The sequence below is a fragment of the Podarcis erhardii genome (genome assembly GCF_964252035.2).
Source record: "Podarcis erhardii genome assembly, chromosome: 17".
In the NCBI taxonomy this organism is placed as follows: domain Eukaryota; kingdom Metazoa; phylum Chordata; class Lepidosauria; order Squamata; family Lacertidae; genus Podarcis; species Podarcis erhardii.
In genome coordinates this window covers 14,008,842-14,031,638 of record NC_138515.1, presented here as the reverse complement: position 1 = coordinate 14,031,638, position 22,797 = coordinate 14,008,842, and the positions used below count along the sequence as shown (strand labels likewise).

General features: G+C 45.9%; 1 protein-coding gene across 2 annotated transcripts in view; it reads left to right on the top strand.

The window, feature by feature from the left end:
- CCDC171 (coiled-coil domain containing 171) overlaps window positions 1–22,797 on the top strand; it is a 199,105-nt gene that overhangs the window by 7,531 nt on the left and 168,777 nt on the right. For both annotated transcript variants that reach the window (XM_081844815.1, XM_081844814.1), the window contains 4 exons: window positions 7,689–7,839; window positions 13,161–13,249; window positions 14,478–14,638; window positions 17,684–17,822. In XM_081844815.1, coding sequence (XP_081700941.1) covers window positions 7,689–7,839; window positions 13,161–13,249; window positions 14,478–14,638; window positions 17,684–17,822 — 540 coding nt within the window. The remainder of the gene's footprint in view (window positions 1–7,688; window positions 7,840–13,160; window positions 13,250–14,477; window positions 14,639–17,683; window positions 17,823–22,797) is intronic.

Sequence of the window (22,797 nt, the reverse complement as noted above, 5' to 3'; positions counted from 1 at the left end):
GTGCTACTGGAAGGAATTTTTTTGTTTTGAGTATGCTGTGTGTCCACAATAAACCATGATAAGCCAAAACCCTGATTTATTGTCACATGCAAATATGGCCAGTGCCTGGTAGCAGACAGAAAGGCAGCCTTGGACCAGAAACCGTTTGAAGAGTTGTCCCTTAGAAATAAGGAGAATTAACCAAGCTTTTAAGTCGCTCCTTCCACCTGGGGTGTTTATCTGCCTAGTATTCTCTTATCCAAGGAATACCAGAGATTCTGTAACAAATGCAACAGCATCATCTTGTGGCCAGAAACACAGAATACGACAGTAGAGTTTTAAATTTATTTTTAACACCTGGGTCTGCAGTTCATTGAAGCCCACATAGTTTGGGTCCATTCTGTTTCCCTTCCGTTGAAGTTGTGGTGATAAAATGTTTAATTCCAGCTACTTGAATTGGGCCATGGAAAAATTTAAAATCCTCAAGTCTCCCCTGGTATTTCAACTTCATACTTAGTCGTACTGTTTGAGTGCAAATGAGTCGATTTGGGGACTGCTCCCCTCCTCCCTCCCTCCCTCCTATCCTCTGTATCATGGGTAGGCAAACTAAGGCCCAGGGCTGGATCTGGCCCAATCGCCTTCTAAATCTGGCCTGCGGACGGTCTGGGAATTGATGTGTTTTTACATGAGTAGAATGTGTGCTTTTATTTAAAATGCATCTCTGGGTTATTTGTGGGGCATAGAAATTCGTTCACCCCCCCCCCCAAAAAAAAATAGTCTGGCCCCCCACAAGGTCTGAGGGACAGTGGACCGGCCCCCTGCTGAAAAAGTTTGTTGATCCCTGCTCTGTATGGATGAGATCCAACGTAACATAACTCATGCAATAAGGTTTCGTCTTCCTCTCTTCCCCATGTGCTCTTGAGTTTGGTAAACTATTTAGGGCAAATGACTGATCCACTCTTGTTTTGTGTGTGCAGTCGCACCTTGGTTCTTGACAGTCTTGGTACCCGTCCGTTTTGGCTCCTGAATGCCACAAACTCAGAAGTGTTCCGGTTTGCGAACGTTTTTTGGAAGCCGAACGTCTGACGCGGCTTCTGATTGAGTGCAGCCAATCGGCTCTTGCAGCCAATCGGGAGGCGCGCCTTGGTTTTTGAACGTTTTCGGAAGTTGAACGGACTTCCAAAACGGATTCCGTTTGAGAACCAGGGTACAACTGTACAGTGGTACCTCGATTTACATACACTTCAGGTTACATAGGCTTCAGGTTACAGACTCCACTAACCCAGAAATAGTGCTCCAGGTTAAGAACTTTGCTTCAGGATGAGATCAGAAATTGTGCTCCGGCGGCGTGGCAGCAGCAGGAGGCCCCATTAGCTAAAGTGATGCTTCAGGTTAAGAACAGTTTCAGGTTAAGTACAGACCTCTGGAACGAATTAAGTACTTAACCCGAGGTACCACTGTATAATATGATTTTATACAGAAACAAAATAAAATACCAATCCCACAGAACCTAGAAGGCCAAGGCCCTAGATCAGTGTTTCCAAACTCGGGTCTCAGAAAGAAGCTGGAGACCCAAGTTTGGGAAGCATTGCTCTAGCTAATCGGTCACCTCCTTCCAACCTTTCTTTAGTATGTAGTGCATCAACCTTAAGATGTACAAGAAACAGCCTAAAGAGGAAGCCTGTTTGTTAGCTTAGTTACGAGGGAGATGACTCTGATTCTTTAGAGACAGCTTTTCCAAGGCGCAGGTGGCAGGTGGGTGCTGATTTATGCTTCCTCAGGAACTGAAAACGACGACTCTGTTTATGTTTCTGAAGTTCAGTTTATTTATATAATGCTTAGAAGCAGATATTGACAATGGATTGAAATTATCTTCTCCATCTGCTGCCCAAAACTTTGCACATTAGGAATTGCTGGGCTGATGCCTGCTTCTCTCGAAATGCCTCCTACATTAGGGGATATATACGAAGTACAGATTTGAAAAGGAGCTGGTTGTCTTGGCTCTGCATGTTTTCTGCATAGCCTGGATGCAACGTCTTGCTCTTGACCTATGCAAAAGTGGTGGTTATGATTTTTATAACAGCCTCACACATTTGAATCTTTTCTTACTCTCTCCATTTGCTGCTGCTTTTTTTGTTTTGCCTCCCTTCTTTTGTAAAATGGAACTATTTTAAAATTTTGTCGCTAACCACTTTGGCCTTCTTTTTGATAAGACAGAAAGGCGGGTTCAAAAACTCTGTTGTTGTTTTTACAAACAGATGGCAGGCTTGTGCTGTCTATTATTTCTGCATCTTTCATGGAGTTCAAACCAGGTGCCTAAATTAACAATGGATGACCCTTCTGACAGCTGCTGTGTGCCTGACCAACAGCATCAAATAGGAAAAATTATTGCATGGTTGGAAGTCATTTCTGGCTTTAAAAAATAATATTGGGCATGATATGTGTGTGTGAGAGAGAGAGAGAGAGAGAGATACCGTATTTTTCGCCCCATAGGACGCACCGGCCCATAGAACGCACCAAGTTTTTTTGGGGGGGAAATAAAGAAAAAAAAATATTCCCCCCCCCCAGGCGCTTGTGGGGCCGGCAGTGGGGAGAAGCGCTCTTCTCCCCGCCGCCCACCTGCAGACCAGGTCCGGGGACAGCGGGAGGACGCGCTGTGCCTCCCAGCTGTCCCTGGAGCTTGTGGGGCAGGCAGCAGGGAAAAGAGCGCTTCTCCCCGCCGCCCGCCTGCAGATCAGGTCCGGGGACAGCGGGAGGACGCGCTGCGCCTCCCAGCTGTCCCCGGAGCTTGCGGGGCTGGCGGCGGGGAGAAGAGCTCCTCTCCCCGCCGCCCACCTGCAGACCAGGTCCGGGGACAGCGGGAAGATGCGCTGCGCCTCCCCACTGTCCCCGGAGCTTGCGGGGCTGGCGGCCGGGAGAAGCACGCGTCTCCCCGCCGTCAGCCTCCAAACCACATTGGGAGACAGCGGGATGGCGGCGTTCCGCCTCCCCGCTGTCCCCCGACCTTGTGGGACTGCCGCTGTGGCTCTCCTGAAGCCTGGAGAGCGAGAGGGGTCGGTGCGCACCGACCCCTCTCGCTCTCCGGGCTTCAGCGAAAGCCTGCCTTCGCCCCATAGGACGCACACGCATTTCCCCTTCATTTTTGGAGGGGAAAAAGTGCGTCCTATAGGGCGAAAAATACGGTACTTACCAGAACCATAGCAAGGGCTGGTAATTTTATTCCTTAATTCCCCCAGCTGATGAAAATTGCCCTTCCATGCTGAAAATCCATTGGCACTAAGTGTGTCAGGTGTGCATGCAGCAGCCAGGCCCTGTGACCAACAGACTTTGCTGGACTGGGGCCTTCCTAAATTTGTTCTGAAGAGCAAGGCGCGGCCGCACAGGTGAGGCCGATTGGCAACTCACAGCACCTGGTGGCAAGAGCCGGGAAGGGATATAAGGTCAGCATTTCCCTTCGGCTCTTTGCCACAGCAACATTCTTCCTGCCTTGCTGCATTTGGCTTCTTGCTTTCTGATCCTTGAACCTCGGCTTCTTGACTCCCTGCTTCTTGATCCTTGGACCCTTGACTTCTTGACTCCTTGCTTCCTGACCCTCGGACCCCTCACTTCTTGACTCCTGGCTTCTGGACCCCCATTCCTGCTCCCACCCTGCCATCTTGCCCCTGGTCCTGACGTCCCCTGCCAGGACTTTGATCGCCCGTGAACCAGACTGTGACACTGGGCATGTTCAGGGAGGTAGGAGAGGATATATTGTTTAATGATATCCTTCCTAACTTGCGTTAGCAAGTTCTATATCTTAGCGGAATTTAAACATTCCCCTTTAAATACACCGTGGTTTGCTTGTTGCAGGCTCGTCTTAGCCTCTCTTTATAGGATTCCTAGTAATATCTCTTCTTGTCCCTCTTAAAAAGAATAGACATGACAATCTCATTTAATTCAATATAATAGTTTACTCACATTCATTCAGTTCACAGTTGGATCCCTGAAGGCAGGCTTAGGTTACAAAAGTATATATATATACATGTGGAAGTATCCCATAAGGGAGTTAGTTCCTAAGTGAGTGCGACTGAGCAGTCACTTCTCCTAAAACGCAGAAAAGCAAAATGGAGAAGAGGAGCAAAAGGAGGTGTGCTCACCTGCCCAGATTAGGCCACTACCACATCTAGTCACATGCAGAGGAAGTTTGTCCCAGCTCGGGAGGAAACAGGAAGTTTTCTCCTGGCTCAGTGATGGCCAAACTTGGCCCTCCAGCTGTTTTTGGACTACAACTCCCATCATCCCTAGCTAACAGGACCAGTGGACAGGGATGATGGGAATTGTAGTCTGAAAATAGCTGGCAGGCCAAGTTTGCCCATCACCGTCCTGGCTGGTACCTAGCATGTCCATTCTTACTTACTTGTACTTACTTACTTACTTACAAGTAAGTAAGTAAGACTTGATTTAAATCTTTTTTTTACAGAAAGACTCATTTTTGCTGGTATAATCTTAATATTTACAACCAGATGAAGGTTGCATTTTTGGAACAATAAGTTTTCAGAGTAGTTTTTACAGTTATATCAGGGTGTCGTCTGTTTTGGTTCTGGGCAGCTGTCAGAACGGAGTGCTCCGAGAATCAAGAAGAGCCTTTATTTGTTCCTAGAACTAAGATAATATTGTTACTGTGGGAAGCGGGGTCAAGCTTTCTGCACTGTTGTGTCACGCTGACACTTGTGACGGGATCAGGAGGCCAAGTTGTCGTAAGAGCTCAGGCTGCTTGCTTTTTTCTTGAATGCGTTCTTTTAACACACTGGCTCTGGAGGGTTTTTTCCTTTTCTTTTCGTTGGCTGTGACCCTGCAGCAACCTTTTCCTTGAGCCGACTTGAGTCTGAGATTAAGACCGGGAAGCAGTGCTGCAGGGGAAACTAAACGGGTAGCTGTAAATGCCGCCTTAAGTACCCTGATCTCCCCAACGAAGTCTTATCAGCCCAACGAGCTAATTATATGTGTTTTCCTCCCCCGCACAGAGGAGCTAAAACAAGACCAACACATTTAGAAATTAATGATGGAGGAAGCATCGTATTGGGCAGTTAAGCAGCCGCGGTAAATACATGCCCCGCGGAAGTTGTTTTTTACGAGTGTGCTGAGCACACGGCCAAACTGATAACCAATGCACAATAGTCTCTCTGCTAAATTGATTGTAATACGTTGCAGGAAGAAGAAGATCTGCAGATCTAGCCTCTTGAGTATTTTGCTCACGGGAAAAAGCCTTTTTGGATTCTTTTTAAAATATATATATATAATTTTTATTAAATATTTCAAATACTTTCACAGAAACCTTCAAATCAAATCATTATGTTATTACATAAGATGACTTCTCACCCTTGCTTCCACAGTGTTTTTTTTACTTCTGCAATATATTATTGCCAAAAGTTTCTCTATTACAATTACTGTGTCGTTTTTCTATTGCTGCTTTTGCCTGAATCCTGACCATGATTTCATTTGACTGTATTTTTTTTAAAGCCCACAAAAGGCCTCCATTCTTCTATCTAAAAATTCATCATTTTATAGCTTCTTTAGATTCTGACGTAGTAGTGTTTGTACATCTTTTTTCTACTTTGGGAGGGGTTTCAGTTGAAGCGTTTTGTATTAGCTCCGCCGTCTTCGTTCTCTTGCTCCCGCAGCAGTTGCTTTTAAAAGGCTCAGAAAAGTAGCAGGTGATGCGAATGATTTGGCGGAAGCGAGGCCTAAATACAAATGTCCAAATTCTGATTTGCAAGGCTTTGCAGTTTGCTTTGCAGGTTGACCTCTCATCTGCTGTAAAGGCACACTCTCCGGAAAGGAAGCTGTGCAATGTGTTTGGTTTTGCAATGGTCCCTTGTTTCTCAAATGCCTTGGTACTCCAAACACTGCAAACCCGGAAGTAAGCGTTCCAGTTTACAAACTTTTTTCAGAAGCCGAACGTGCTCCGTTTTGAGTGTTACGCTTCTGTTTTGAGTGTTATACTAAGGTCTGTCTGTTTTTGCTATTTATTTTGCATTTTTGTTTTTGCGGCTCTTTTTTGTGTGACTGTGTGGAAACCAGATGGATAGCGAGTTGGCTTAGGATTGGGGACCTCCAGGTTCAGATCCCGCCCCCCCCCCCCAGCCATGAAGCTCACTAGGTAGTGTTGGGCCAGCCATTACTGCAACTGTAAACTCAGGACCGCAATACCTAAAGGACCGCCTCGCCCCCATATGAACTCACCCGGACCCTGAGATCATATTCTGAGACCCTTCTTCCTGTGCCGCCTCCTTGTAAGGTCCGGAGGGTGTCAACACGAGAACAGGGCCTTCTCTGCAGTGGCTCCCCACGAAAATGTTCCTCTTTAACCAGGTCTTGGGCCGAATAATATTCTGCAGCCTTTTAAATGTGACTGTGGGAAGGGAGGATTATAGTTTTGCTGTTTCGTTTTATGTACTTGTCTATCTTGTATTTTATTCTTTGAACTGCCCTGAGATCTTACGATGAGGGCGGTACAGTGGTACCTCCGGTTGCGGACGGGATCCATTCTGGAGCTCCGGTCGGATCCCAAGGTCCGCTGGAGGGGACCGCTTCTGCGCACGCACACGTGGCGGTAGAGCGCTTCTGCGCATGCGCATGTGGCAAAAACCCAGAAATATACTGGTACTTCCGGGTTTGCCGCTCACGTATCCTGAAGTTTACGTAAGCGGAGGGATACGTAAGCGGAGGTACGACTGTATTTAAATCTTATAAAAACAAACCAATCAATCTAATGTACCTCAGTGGGAACTATAAACTCCGCATGGAGGTCTGTGGAGGGTAAGGTGGGGTATAAAATAATAAGGAATTTATGTATTGCAGGTGAAGAAAAAGAATATTCAAGCACGTTGCTCCTTACATAGACATGTAAACCAGTTTAGAAGTATGACCTTGAAGCACTTAAAATTAGCGTGCCTTTGAATCTCTGGGCAACTTTGCCAAACACTTCAGTCCCAAATTCTTATAAACCTTATTGGTTGCATGCAGTGCTATTCTGCTAGAAAAAGAGGTGCTGGAACTCGTTATGAGCACCTTCCTCATTCAATAGCGCCCACCTGAGAGGGGCCGGAACTAATAAAAAAAAACTCCGGTCCATGGAACAGTCTTCCGGATAATTGTGACTACGACCGCAGCCTTAGAACCAAGGAAGATGGGGCTTTGGGGTGGGTGTGACGCTTGACTACGTGGTTACTGACGGTAGGGGTCTGAAACATTCAAGGAACCCCAAAGCAGGCCTTCTCTTTGGTCCTTAGCACTAAGGGGGTCAGGGACGCAGGTGGCGCTGTGGGTTAAACAACAGAGCCTAGGACTTGCCAATCAGAAGGCTGGCGGTTCAAATCCCCGCGACGGGGTGAGCTCCCGTTGCTCGGTCCCTGCTCCTGCCAACCTAGCAGTTCGAAAGCACGTCAAAGTGCAAGTAGATAAATAGGTACCGCTCCGGCGGGAAGGTAAACGGCGTTTCCATGCGCTGCTCTGGTTCGCCAGAAGTGGCTTAGTCATGCTGGCCACATGACCCGGAAGCTGTACACCGGCTCCCTCGGCCAGTAAAGCGAGATGAGCGCCGCAACCCCAGAGTTGGCCACGACTGGACCTAATGGTCAGAGGTCCCTTTACTAAGGGGGTCATCTTCTTTTGACTTCTCTGCTTGTGGCTCAAGCAATAACCACCCCCCTCTCCCTCTGTTCTATCAGGACAGCAACAGCGCAATGCAGAGTCTTCACCAGAAAATGCAAGACATGGAGATGCAACACAACAGCTGCGCCGAAGGGCTGAGGCAGCAGGCCAGCGAACTCGACTTCAGCGCCGAGCGAGAGGCCCGGCTTAAGAAAGAGCTTGAGGCAAGTGTCTCTCTCTCCCCCCCCCCCCCGGTTCTCGGAAGAGCTTTGGTGTTGGGGACTGACAGCTTGCCAGAACATATGGGAAGGTGTCTGTCGGACCATTGCCCTATCCGGCTCAGTACTGTATGCACCATGGGTAGGCAAAATAAGGCCTAGGGGCCGGATCCGGCCCAATCGCCTTCTAAATTCAGCCTACGGATGGTCTGGGAACTCCTTATTCTGAATAGGATTCCTTGCAAGAAAAGGGAAAAGTTGACAGCTGTGTCTGGGAATCTGCGTGTTTTTACATGAGTAGAATGTGTCCTTTTATTTAAAATGCATCTCTGGGTTATTTGTGGGGCGTAGGAATTCGTTAATCCTCCCCCCCAAAAAAATTGAGTTCGGCCCCCCACAAGGTCTGAGGGACAGTGGACTGGCCCCCTGCTGAACATGTTTGCTGACCCCTGGTCTACACCGACCGGCAGCCCTCCAGGATCTCGATATGGGTTATCCCGTGTATCATCCAAACCCGGTTTGAAGTCCCTACCATGATATCGGTTTCATAACCAGCAGTATATCGCAAATCATGACGTTTGGGTGTGTGTTCTGTGCATAAATCGCAATGTGGGAGAACCGTGAAGCCGCCCAAGGCCTCTGTATAGCTCCATACTTACTTCGGACATCATGATGTGTCTATATATCACAACGTTTAGCTGGTGATATATATTGCAGTGTTGGAAACCAGATGTCGCCCAGCTCTATGTATAAGTGGAGTGTGCGTAAACAGCTGCCACTCCAGTGTGGGGACCTCCAGATGTTGTTGGACTCCAGTTCCCATCAGCCCCAAGCAGCTTGGACAGTGGTCAAGGATGTTGGGGTGTTGTAGTCCAGCAACTTCTGCAAGGCCACAGGTGAGCTATCTCACCCATCTTTTTAATTGAAGAAAAAAACCTATGTTTATAATTCTTCAGGGCTGGGAGATGTTGGGCATCTACTGTATTGGTCTGAATATAAGCCTCACTTTCCCCTCAAATTCCCACCGTGAAAAGTTAAAGTGTGGCTTATACTCGCCACCTTACGGTATGCAGCCAGGAGCAGGGAGGAATGGAGTGGCTTATATTCAGAGTTTATTCTCTCCCCCCCCTCTCCCCCCCCCCATTTTAAAGGTGCGGCTTATATTCAGATGTGGCTTTTATTCGGGCCAATACGGTACTTTTTTTTTTTTTATAAAAAGGCCCACTGTTCTGTGATATAGGCTACCCCTTTCTGCCAATAATTCTTTTTTAAAAGGTGCAAGCAGATGTTACAGCAACAAATTGTCGTTTGCAAGGTAGGGTTGTCTTTAAATCCCTAATTGGGCAGCTTTGTAGTCTGAGGTGATGGCAAAGTAGATGAAGCAAAAGGCACCGTGTTTGTGAAAAGTAGTGGAATTGGTTGCCGGAAAAGCTTTCTAAACTCGTTTATTATTATTAAAAAAATATAGCAGTTTGAGAGATACTTTAAGCAGAGCACATGTCGACCAGCTGCTGTAAGGAAGATTTGTGGTGTTCCTTTGGTGCCCTCTGGTGGGTGTCGAAAGGAAATGTCACTGGTTGGAAAGTAATGGTGATTTCAAGAGAACGTAAGATAATATTGGCTGGAAGCCTCTCGTCCTTTCCTCCAGCGTGGCCTTTTGGGATGATTGCAGGAAGTCCCACATAGAGGGCATGAAGGCAGTAGCTTTCCTGTGCTGTTTGCCTTTCAACAGCTGGTTTTTGAGCTTGGAGGTTCACGTATTACTTTTTTCTATTTGTTAAACCTTCCCACCCACCCCCTATTTTGTCTAAAGACAAACCAAAAACAGAGCAGTTTGTAAACAGCAAAATCTCAATTCCAGTTTCCAGTAAAACACAGAATAGAAAAACAGAGGAATCTTCCTTGACCAAAAAGAAAAGTTTGCTTATTTAAAAAAATACAGAGAGGGTTTTTTTCTGCACACAGGGTTTGATTTCATGTAGCCATTTTCCTTCATGTTTTTTCATGGCATCCTTACAAGATACTTCAACTGTGCCGGAAGTGATCTACAGTGGTACCTCGGGTTACATACGCTTCAGGTTACATACGCTTCAGGTTTCAGACTCTGCAAACCCAGAAATAGTGCTTCAGGTTAAGAACTTTGCTTCAGGATGAGAACAGAAATCGGGCTCCAGCGGCGCGGCGGCAGCAGCAGGCCCCATTACCTAAAGTGATGCTTCAGGTTAAGAACAGTTTCAGGTTAAGAACGGACCTCCGGAACAAATTAAGTACTTAACCTGAGGTACCACTGTATACAAAGCCTAAGGAAGCTTTGTACTGGCAGGAGTAAAATAAGAAGTAAGCCTAAGAAATGTTCATTTTCTTTCCTTCACCCTCTTTTTTGTGTGTATGTGGTAGAGCCACACAATTTGCTGTTGCGGCTCACTTCCTAGTATATCCAAGGCCTGAAATCTCAGAGAGCCACTGTTGGCCCAGGGGGATAGTAGATGGACCAGTTGTCTTGCTCGGTATAATCTTGCTTCCTAATTTGCGGACTCAATAGCGTAGTTTTGCTTAAAAGAATAACGAAGATGTTACATGGGTTCTGGGGGCAGAACCCAACCTTGCGCCAGTGAACTTCTTGCCTGTTGCAGTGGGACTTCGCTTCCTGCTCCCCCCCCCCCGGCTACAGTTCCCTGTGCAACCCCAGAACCTGCTTTGAGGGGTCCCCCAATGCTCTGGGGCAGATTTTGAGAGTCCTTGAAGGCTGTAAGAGGAAGGAGATGGAAGGCCCGTTGTGTGAGCGGATGTACGTTCTTCTAGTGCACAGACAGTTTTGGATTCAACTCTTTGCCTTGTAGCTTGAGTTCTTCTACTCAGTGACCCAAGTCACTGGGACCCGATCCAGAGACTGTTGGCTGTGGCCCATTGAAATCACCAGGGCTTAGTTTTGCCCCTGCTAAGTTGCCTCGTTGGCTAACAGCATGAAACTTGATGAGATTTCTACAGATTGAGGTCATTTTTAATCCAGTATCCTTTGCTCTATTGGTAAGCATCCATAATTTAACTATCAACTTTTAAATCACAAGTAGACTACAGTGGTACCTCGGGTTAAGAACTTAATTTGTTCTGGAGGTCCATTCTTAACCTGAAACTGTTCTTAACCTGAGGCACCGCTTTAGCTAAAGGGGCCTCCCACTGCTGCTGCACTGCCAGAGCACGATTTCTGTTCTCACCCTGAAGCAAAGTTCTTAACCTGAGGTACTATTTCTGGGTTAGCGGAATCTGTAACCTGAAGTGTTTGTAACCCGAGGTACCACTGTACAGTCATACCTCAGGTTACAGATGCTTTGGGTTGCACGTTTTTGGGTTGTGCACCACGCCGAACCCGGAAGTACCGGAACAGGTTACTTCTGGGTTTCGGTGCTCGCGCATGCGCAGAAACACCAAATCGCAACCTGCCCATGCACAGACGCGGCGCTGCGGGTTGCGAACATCCCTCCTGCACTGATCACGTTCGCAACCCAAGCGTCCACTGTATTGGATTGTAGCTCTTTTATGCTTTGGTAGAGGTCTTGATAGAACAATCATTTGGAGTTTCGGACACCCTTTTCTGCTTAAATGTTCCTTTGCACCTTTTAACCAGAAGATGGCCAATATGCTATTTTATTTATCAGTGTAAGACCAGGCATTCACAGGATCCATGATTGTTTTGTAGCATACTTTCGCCTTAATTTCTTTCTTTTTTTTAGTCTTGTCACGCTTTGGTCTGAAAATGCAAAAAGTGTAAAACAGAATGCAAAATGTAAATTAAGAGTGCCCCAAAACGGGATGAGGAAAGTATGTTGAGAACATTAGTGGGTGGAGAAAGATGGACCTATGGTTTTTGCTGAAACCAAATTTTGGGGTGGTTCAATTTCGTGACTCAAGAGGCTATCAGTTCAATTAGCTTATGATCTATAGCACCTTCTGCAATCTAATTCCCTGCCCCGAAGGTTTGGGCTATAGCTCTCACTATTCTTTTCTGTTGGCCAAGCTGGCTGAGACTGATGGGATTTGGAGTCCTACAACATCTGGGGGAAGACTGGTCTGTGACATGGTCTATCAGCTGCTGAGCTTATTTAAGCAATGTGTGCTATAAATAGACACATCCCTCCAGCCTCCCTCAGGATTTTTCTATATTGATGTTAGCACGCGCTGTCAGATCTGTTGGATAAACAAATTCTGGGTTGCTTACATAAGCCAGCAGGCCTGGTGCTTTGCCGGTGGTCCTGAAGACCTTATATATAAGACTTTATTTCTTTAGCATTGGCGCCCCTAAAACCCTGACTGTTCCAGTTGGGTCTTTGGTGATATCCTTCATTGTTGATTGCGCTCTGATATGCAGCAAATGTGTCTCTGTGTCATGTGACTTCAGAGAAGCCACAGAGAAATCAGAAATCATTATTTCCCAACTTTGTAAAGAATCAGGAACAGAATCTTAAGCTGTACTGTGGAGACGTGGATTCCTGGTCAAATGATGAAGGCTTTAATTTAATAAGTTTTTAAAAAATGTTTGATATTTATACAAGAGTATTCAAGGCTGTTTAACATCTAACCATTTCCTCGTTCTTAATAGTTTATTAAAGTCTTCACAAATTGACTGATATAATAAGATTCAAGCCAGTGAATACAGTCAAGAAGGAATGGAAGTGCTTGAATGATTATTTAGAAAGACAAGGTTTCACGCACTGTATTTTTCGCTCTATAAAACGCACCAGTCCACAAGACGCACCTAGTTTTTGGAGGAGGAAAACACGAAAAAAACCATTCTGAATCCCAGAAGCCAGAACAGCAAGAGGGATTGCTAAGCAGCGAAAGCAGCTATCCCTCTTGCTGTTCTGGCTTCTGGGATAGCTGTGCAGCCTGCATTCGCTCCATAAGACGCACACACATTTCCCCTTACTTTTTAGGAGGGAAAAAGTGAGTCTTATAGAGCAAAAAATATAGTATATCTTCTAAAAGATTGTGTGGTTTTTTATTTCTTTGACATCTGATGGGAGGGCGTTTCACAGGGCGGCCGCCACCACCGAGAAGGCCCTCTGCCTGGTTCCCTGTTGCTTCACTTCTGACACTAAGGGAACCACCAGAAGGCCCTCAGAGCCAGACCCCCATGTCCGGGCTGAACGATGCGGGTGGAGACGCTCCTTCAGGCATCCTGGGCTAAAGCTGTTTAGAGCTTTGAAGGTCAGCACCAATGTTTTGAATTGTGTTCGCAAACACACAACATTGCAATCTATCCAAGAAGTACTTGAGAGAGATTTCCAGCGTGTTTGCGTCTTTAACCAGCTTGAAATTACTGTTTTTAGGCAGCTACATTGAGAATAAAGAAACTGGAAGAAAACGTCGAGGCAGAGAGAGCGGCACATCTGGAATCAAAATTTAATTCTGAAATAATCCAGGTACATCTGTGACAGCCATTAGGTGGAGCGGACTAACGCAGCCTGAGCTATGTCTCACCTGAATATTTAACACAGTAGTTTTATTAACAAGATGTGGTATTAAGGGCAAACATGGTAGTTTTATGCTGTGGATGGCATCACAGAGCTGTCTTTTCTGCTGTACCAGTTTGGCATCCCAGCTTGGCACAGGGTGCTGTCACAGTGCCACAGACCTCAGAGGTGATCCAGGACAACAGTTATTCCTGCTGAAATCAAACCTTTATTTCCCTTTCTCTGATCATGATTTGGGGGTTGTCAACAGTCTTTATTGGGATGACCAACTTCTTACAAAATTAAAAACTGGCAGTGATCTACTCCTGTTTTTGGTGCGTTCAGGTCAAAGTTTTTTTGGGGGGTAGGAAAGCCCCATTTTTGGGAGGTTCAGGGCAAAGTTGTTCAGCATTTTCTAAGGGAGGAGGGAAAAGCAGCCCCACTGAGTAAAGTCTGTCTTCCATTCTGCAGATCGTGCAACAATGGAGGGCGGGGTGAGGGGGCAGGGCCGAATTCTGTTTTACCAATGCTAATGAAAGGGACCCAGCGATCAACCATGATCTACCAAAACCTACCGGGATCTACCAGTAGATCACGATCGACCTGCTGGGCATCCCTGGTCTATACGATTGCACTCTCTTTCTCTCCTGTGCCTCCGTTCTCCAGCATAAATTTGCCCTTCCCTTCTCCTGCCACGTATAATTTGCAGCAATGTCTCCACTGACAACAGCCATGTTAATGCTGGCAAGCATTGATCCTGACCCAATGCCAGTTTCAAACCCTGATTTCAATTTCTGAGTAAAAAAAATAAACACTGGTTAGTGCTGACCATGGTTAATGTGAGCACAGAACCATGGTTAAGGGGAGGGAAAATTCACTCTAAGTGCATTCAATGGAATGTGCTTGGAAATTCTTTTCTGACCTTCAAACTATTGGAACGAAGATCTCAAGCATCCTGCTCAGGAAGATGGCATGCTCAGATGAACCCTTGGGCATGACAGTTAAATGTAACCAGGGTTTGCTCTTGACCTAACCATGGTTAAGGAATGAATAAGCACACGTTCTCTCATCTTTAAGTGTATTAAAAGCCCAACGGTACTGACACAGTTATTGTCTTCCCTAAAAATTAACGTGCTGTAGAGCAAGAAAACACACCCTTTCTTGGAGTGTTGATTGACGGATTCTTATTACGTTGCAGTTAAGAATTCGAGACCTTGAAGGGGCTTTGCAGGTGGAGAAGGCCAGCCAAGCCGAAGCGCTTTCTGACTTGGAAATGATCAAAGGCAAATTTAGAGAGGTGGAAAATGCCTATGACAGAGAGAAGCGCAACGCTCATGAGAGCGTCGAGAAACTCAATAGGTAGGTCTCTCATTTCCTGATTCAGAATTTGTATTTATTTGTTTCTTTGTACGATGGACTAATCATTCATATTATATAGCACAGAGCTCAGCGTTTCCTTACAGGTGTTAGGAAACCTTGGCCCTCTAGATGTCGCTGAGCTAAAACTCCCATAATCCCTGGTCATTGGCCAGGCTTGCTGGGACTGATGGGAGTTGTAGTTCGGCAACATTTAGAGGGTAAAAATTTCCTCCCATCGGTTTAGCAGGTTAACGTGATGTAGTGGATGTAGATGTGAGTCTCTTGATAGATAATTCTGAGGGAATGCAGCCCTCGATAGGAAAAAGGTTTCCTAGGTATGTGTGAACAGTGATCAGATATTGGCATGCGGGGCATTCAAAGATAATTTAAGCCTCATGTGTAAAAACATCTGTAATGCTGGCCTCAAAAGCTTTCTGGATCCACCATATTTAATAGCAGTAAGTGTAGATGAGTGAGAATTTGTTGGGCCTGGAAATTGTTGCCCATTTGATTGGTATCCACTTGATGATAATTAAATTCACATTATATTAACCATAATTTTTTTGAGAGTGTTGTAAGTCCCACAGGGATGCAATTATGGTGAAGATGTAAGAGGAGTGGAACAACGTGCAAAAGCCACTGTGGCTTGCGCTCATAATGCTAAACTGGAAAATGGGGAGTCTGGGGTCTTCCAGATGTTGTTTGCTATAACTTGCATTCTCCCTGACCATTCCCCATGCTGGCTTTGGCTGTTGGGAGTAGGAGTCCAGCAGTATCTAGAAGACCACAGGCTTCCTATTTTTGCGCCAAACCGTGGTTTAGTGTGACATCTGAATTGTGCCACCCTGAACACAAAGTTCCACAGACTTGACGTTTCATGATAATACTAGCAGGCATAGTTGGATGGGAGAGGTAACTTATCTTTCGGTGACCAACCAAAATATAAAGGGGATAATCATGGTTCTGCTTGGACATTTAAGGTTGTCAATGTGTCAGTATACTTAATTTTAATTCATAACTGGATTTTTGTTTTCTTGCAAGACGTTCTGATACGGATGCAGCCTTCCCTTCAGGTAGTTCTTACATGGTTTGGCATCCGTTTTATTCCTGTCACACTTCCCCATTCTGATCCTTGGTTTTGACAACCTTTGTGTTACATATTTTCACTACTTTCATGCTGTTCCCTGGTTTGAGTCTGCATATTTTCCTTTATCTTCAAACTTGTCATTCATTCCTTAAAATATCTTCATACTGGTCTTATGCAAATTAAACCTTACTATTAGCAACCGGCTGAGATGAGTATTGTTTTTCAGTGAATGCTGAAAATACTTTCTTGTAGCTGACCTGAGAATACAGTGGTACCTCTGGTTGCGAACAGGATCCGTTCTGGAGCCCCGTTCCCAACATGAGCAGAACGCAACCCGCATCAGCCCGGGTCGTGATTCGTCGCTTCTGCAAATGCGCGTGATGTCATTTTGAGCGTCTGCGCATGCACAAGTGGCAAAACCTGGAAGTAACCTTTTCTGGTACTTCCGGGTTGCCACGGGACACAACCTGAAAATATTTAACCTGAAGCAAATGCAACACGAGGTATGACTGTAATGAAAAATACAGTGGTACCTCGGGTTAAGTACTTAATTCGTTCCAGAGGTCTATTCTTAACCTGAAACTGTACTTAACCTGAAGCACCACTTTAGCTAACGGGGCCTTCTGCTGCCACGCCGCCGGAGCACGATTTCTGTTCTCATCCTGAAGCAAAGTTCTTAACCTGAAGCACTATTTCTGGGTTAGCGGAGTCTGTAACCTGAAGCGTATGTAACCTGAAGCGTATGTAACCCAAGGTACCACTGTACTTCTCTTAGAACTGTAGCACTCAGTCTTTGAAATTACAATATTTTTAGTGGCATGTGTTTTTAGTGCATGTGTAGATAGGCACCACAATGAACCTGGTTTGACTATCATTGCTCATTAATGTTCCCTAGACCAGATGGGTGGGAGATTGCCTGCTCTTGATGTGGTTACACTTCCTCTGAATGCCTTTTGCTGTCACTCGAGGCTCAGGTGGCCTCAGTGGCCCAGAGTGCCTTCCATCAACTTCGGCTGGTGGCCCAGCTACGCCCCTATCTGGACAGGGACAGCCTAACTTCAGTTGTCTAAGCTCTGGTAACCTCAGGGTTAGATTACTGCAATTCATTATACGTAGGGCTGCCTCTGAAGATGGTTCGGAAACTTCAACTAGTGCAAAATTCAGTCACTGGAGCCAAGACGGTTTGAGCATAGTACACCGATCCTGGTCCCACCAATTGGTTTCCGGGCTCAATTCAAAGTGCTGGTTTTGACCTATAAAGCCTTAAACAGCTCAGGACCGCAATACCTCAAGGACCGCCTCTTTCCATATGAACTTACTCAGACCCTGAGATCATCTTCTGAGGTCCTTCTCCCTGTTCCGCCTTCATGTGAAGTCCAGAGGGTGGCAACATGAGAACGGAGCCTTCTCTGCAGTGGCTCCCCATCTGTGGAATGCTCTCCCCAGGGAGGTTTGCCGGGCACCTTCATTATACACCTTTAGGCGCCAGGCAAAAACGTTCCTTTTTAACCAGGCCTTTGGTTGATCTGTTTGACATCCTATGTGGGGGGGGGGGTTTCGGGGGGGGGATGTTATTGGGTTGTTGTTTTTATTTTGAGGTTTTATATTTTATATTTTGATTTTGTTTAGTGAACCGCCCTGAGACCTCTGGGTATAGGGTGGTTTATATAAATTCAATAAATAATAATAACAATTTTCAGTTCTATGGAAATTTCTAGCTTATTTGAATGGCAATATATTACATCCCTGTCGTATAAATTGTCTGTTATGCAAAACCACAATACTGTTTAGGACTGCAGCATATCCGACACTTTTAGCACTTCATCAATGTTTTTCTGATTTTGTTCAGCTTCGTTAGTTTTTTTTTTTACTAAAAATCCATTAAATTCATACAACATACAACAGAGTCGAATATTAGTTGTTTAAAGTGTTTCTGAAAATTCTGCTCCGTCTTTCAGCCTGGAAAGGGAGTATGTCTCCATAAACAAGCAGCTAAACGACGAGCTGGAAGAGAAGAAGAAAGCAATTACAGACCTCTCAGAGAGACTCCTGGATAATGAAAAAAGTTACAAAGAATTACAGGATGAACTTGTATTGGTAAGAAGCCTTGGGGCATTTTCTTTATTGGTCCAAACGATGCTATAGATGTTGCTATGTGTGCGCAATGGTGTTGTCATGCATGCTCAGGATGGAGGCTGAAAAATGGAAGACCTGCAGGTGGTTTGGTGAACATGACAGCTCATGGATGTTTCGCTCAGAAGGATGGCGGTTTTAGGGAGTTGCATGCAGCTTTCGTTCCTGCATTGCACAACCGAAAACAGATCTGTAGCCACTGGGTTGCTTTCAGTACCAAGAGCCATTTAGCACGCATCACCTTTTATTGGGGTTCCTCTGAAACTTTAAAATATCTGCGTTTCTCAAGTCACTTGTGCAACTCAAACAGATTCCGTTTCAGGGGAAAATACTAACATTGCGCATTGTAATGAAGCATTGAACTTGCTCTGAATTTTCCACATCCGATATATTTTGAACAAAGCAATAGGTTTTTAAAAAATAAATTTAGCTGTTTAAAATTTCATTTTATGTAACATCTCTCCCCCCCAGCCCTCCCGCCAAATAACGCCTGCCTAAATTTGAATGTGGCTGTCATGAAGTTTGTGCCATGATTGCTATGTATATTTTGTACATGCTGGGGAGCGGGGAATGTACATTTGCGCCTTGGTTCTTGAACGCCTCGTGACTCAAATGTTTTGGCTCCGGAACGCTGCAAAGCCGGAAGTGAGCATTCCGGTTTGTGAACGTTTTTCGGTAGCTGAACGTCCGACGTGGCTTATGCTTGAGTGCAGGAAGCCAATCGGAAGCCATGCCTTGGTTTTCAACCGTTTTTGGAAGTCGAATGGACTCTCGGAACAGATTCCATTCAAGAACCAAGGTACTGTTGACATTTCCATTCCACTTTAAGGAACGGGCGTGTGGAATTGTTGCATGTCATATGTCTGTTTACATTCCAGCACAGTATGCTGGGAACTTCCGTTGTGTATTGCTTTTGCTTTTAGCTGTTCTCTCTGAGACGACATGTGAGAGAGAGACGACACGTTTCTTTGTCCTGATTTATGATTAATAAATCTGTAGTTGTAGCATGCTTCCACAAGCCTCATGCCTATTCTGTGTGCACAGTTCAATCTGCTGATAGTGCACCCTGGTTTTGAAACCCGGGTCGCTGATTTACATTGGAGCAGAAGTGATGGTCTTCACAGCGGGGCGGCTGGAAGGAGATGGTCCAGCCAGGGCTAGCCAGCTGGCCTCCCGGCCCTCTGCATGCCGACATGTACATGGTTTAATTTTGGCTTGCCGTGGACATTGATCACAGTTTTGGTCAGTGTGAAATGACACAAAAAGTTATGGTTTAGCACAGGGGGCACCAGTTCATGGGGAGTGAGCTGTTTTGCTCCTCCCCATATTTTATTTGGGGGGGGGCATCTCTCCCCCCAATGTTGAGGGGGCAGAGGAGGCTGAGGGCAAAGCCGAGTGAGTAGCGGCTGCAGTAGCCATTTCCTCCTCCTCCTCCCCCCGTGGCGCCGGGAAGAGGAGAAATGCCGGAATATACAGCTGTCCCATTAGAGAATCAAGCCTGCAACCTTGTCATCATCAGCACCATGCTCTAACCAACTGAGCTATCTGGACTGACTTAAAAGAGCACATTTGCCATCTCCAGGTCACCATCTGACAGCAAACTGTAGATACTGTATTTTTTGCTCCATAAGACGCACTTTTTCCCTCCTAAAAAGTAAGGGGAAATGTGTGTGCATCTTATGGAGTGAATGCAGGGGGGAGGCAGGCAGGAAAAGCCCCCAAGAGCCACACACAAGCTCTGCGCGGCTCTTGCGGGCTTTTCCCCAGGAGGGAGAAGGGACTGACGCAACCAGTCAGTCCCTTCTCCCTCCTCGTACAAAAGCCCGCAGGAGCCGCACGCTCCTTAAAGGGTGCACGGCTCCTGTGGGCTTTTGCGGGAGGGGGTTCCCCCACCTCCCGCAAAAGCAGGGAGAAGCTCGGGGGGGGGGATAATAATGTTTTCCTTGATTTCCCCCTCTAAAAACTAGGTGTGCCTTATGGTCAGGTGCGCCTTATGTAGCGAAAAATACAGTAAGCTTCCTCCACTTTACAAAAACCAGTTATTTCACTTTTGCCGCTCACTGTTCTGTATTGACGATAAAGTTTATTTTAGGGTGTGTGGTGTTTTTTTTTTAAAAAAAGAAAACTTTTTTTGCTTGCCCTTAGTACATGTTGGGGGAGGGAGTGGGGAGGGAAGGTTCAGGTTAAAGAAAGTTTAAACCGAACAATAAAGCTCGAGCGGATTAGAATGGGGTGAGTGGAGAGGTTTAAGTGCCCTTTCTCTGCTCCGAGAACCTTCCGTGGATCAAAACATATTAGGTGCTCTCTTGCTATTTTATCTGCCCAAGCTGGTATTAAACCTATCTGTGGTCTCACTCACTGACCATAATTTGGATATTCTCCAAGGAATACTTACTCCTTAGCTTCTTGTAGACTATTAAGTGTGGAAGCAATTTAAATTCACGCACTTTTAAGACCAGTGGGGGACCGCTGCAATTATCTAGTCTGACCTCATGTGCACATAGGGTATGGAATTCATCCTGGTTGGATTAAAGCATATCTTTCAGAGAGATTTCTTATTTCAATTTAGAAACTCCATATAGCAATGGATTGATTACGTTATGCGTTAGGTGCTTCCCTGTGTAATTATCCACAGTGCTTGAAAGTTAAATCTCTCTCTGCTAGTTTTTAACTTTTGGTTCTGGGCATTTGAAGAGTCTTCTCTGTCTTTTGTCTGGGTTTCTAAGGCCTGGTACAGATACCATATCACCCTTAATCGTAGTTGGGCAGTTGAATTGGTCCTTCGGTTTTGTTTTAAGGCACTTTCTCACATTTCCTTTGGAAATAACCCTGGCTGGCCTCAACCACGATTAAAATTTATGTTTCTTCTTATCTTAATTAACACTAAACTTTGACAAAGCCTGGTTAATCACGTTAATTGGTATGGTTGCTGCCACTGTAATCCTGTTTTCAGGCAGGTATGAAGATCTGAGAATGGAATGATTATGGCATTTTGTTTCCACATCAGTTTGAGAATTTAAAAAATCCTCTCAAAATATGTACTACAGTACATATTCTCAGATTATTATTTAAAAAAACAACAACATTTCAGTGAGTATCCCCCCACAAAACCAAGTCTTATGAGGAGCTGTTGAAGGAGCTAGGTATGCTTAGCTTGAAAAAAGAGGAGACTGAGAGGAGATATGAGAGCCATTTTCAGATATCTCAATGGTTGTCACATGGAAGATGGAGTACCGTATATACTCGAGTATAAGCCGACTTTTTCTGTACATTTTTTATGCTGAAAAAGCTCCCCTTGGCTTATACACGAGTGAGGTGGGTGGCAGCAGCGGAGGGACGAGTGGCCTGAAAGGAGCCCTTTCTTGCCACTGGTCCCACTGCTCGCCTCTCGCAAGGGCAGGCACAGGAGCCGTGGTTGGGAGAGGTGCTGCACTGTGTCTCTCCCAACCGTGGCTCCTATGCCTGCTCTTACGAGCGGCAGAGGCGGCGACAGAGGGACGAGCGGCCCGAAAGGAGCCCTTTTGGGCTGCTTTTCTTCCTCCGCCGCTGCCGCCACCATCACCAGGTTTGTAGTGTGGTGAACCGGCTTATACTCGAGTCAATAAGTTTCCCCAGTTTTTTGTGCTGAAATTAGGTGCCTCGGCTTATATTTGGGTCGGCTTATACTCGAGTATATATAGTAAGTTTGTTTTCTCCTGCTCTGGTGGGAAGGACTTGAACCCATGGCTTCAAGTGACAAGAAAGGAGATTCCGACTCAACATCAGGAAGAACTTTCTGACAGTAAGAGCTGTTCGACAGCGGAACGGTTTCTCTCAGGAGGTGGTGGGCTCTCTTTCCTAGGAGGTTTTGAAGCAGAGGTCAGATGGCCATCTGTCAGGGATGCTTTAGTTGAGTTTCCTGCGTTGCAGAGCGTTGGACTAGATGGCCCTTCCCAGCTCCTTCAACTGCTCCTCATAAGACATGGTTTCCAGATCCTTGATCCTCATGGTTTCCCTCCTCTGCACACCTTCCAGCTTGTCAACATCTGTGGCGATTGCCTCCTAGGTGGGTCATAAGGAAAGGGTTAAATGAGTGTGAAGTGATTGGCAGTGGGGACCCAAGGGGAGGAGTTAGAGTTAGAGTCGGAGTTGTGTGGAAGTCAGTAGAGGGTTGGGAGTTGGAGAAGGAAGAGGGAGGATCGGTCTGTGGGTTGGTTGAGTTGTGTTATGAGAGCATGAGAGGAACTGATAGGAGTCAGATAGACAGTTGGGTTAATCAGTTAGCAGTTATTAGAAAAGGTATAAGCTGGCATAGAAACTAAGATTAAGACAAGAAAAATTAACTGAAACCTTACATGCTTATAAAAATACAGTGGTGCCTTGCAAGACGAAATTAATCCGTTCTGTGAGGCTCTTCGTATAGCGGTTTTTTCGTCTTGCGAAGCAAGCCCATTGACAGCTTAGCGGATTAGCGCTATTAGCGGTTTAGCGACTTTTAGCGGATCAGCTGATAAGCGGCTTAGGGCTTAGGAAAAGGGGGGGAAAAGGGAAAAAACCCCGCAGGAACTCGCAATACATTTTCATCTTGTGAAGCAAGCCCATAGGGAAATTCGTTTTGCGAAGCGCCTCCAAAACGGAAAACCCTTTCGTCTAGCGGGTTTTCTGTCTTGCGAGGCGTTCGTCTTGCGGGGCACCACTGTAAACTTGATTATTTGCTAATGTTAACAACTGTCTGGACTCCGTGTGTACCCGAGAGAAACGGGTTGGTGGCAGCGGGGAAGTGAGCACAGTGGTGACACAGGGATCAATAGACCGTCAAACGTCCAGGGACCCTGTGTGATCGCCACAACATCCTTCATAAGTTGTGGTGCCCAGAATTGGACAATGGAGTGGCCTGACGAAGGCGGAATAGAGTGGCACTATTGCTTTCCTTCCCTTAACTGTTGAGGCAGCTACCAAC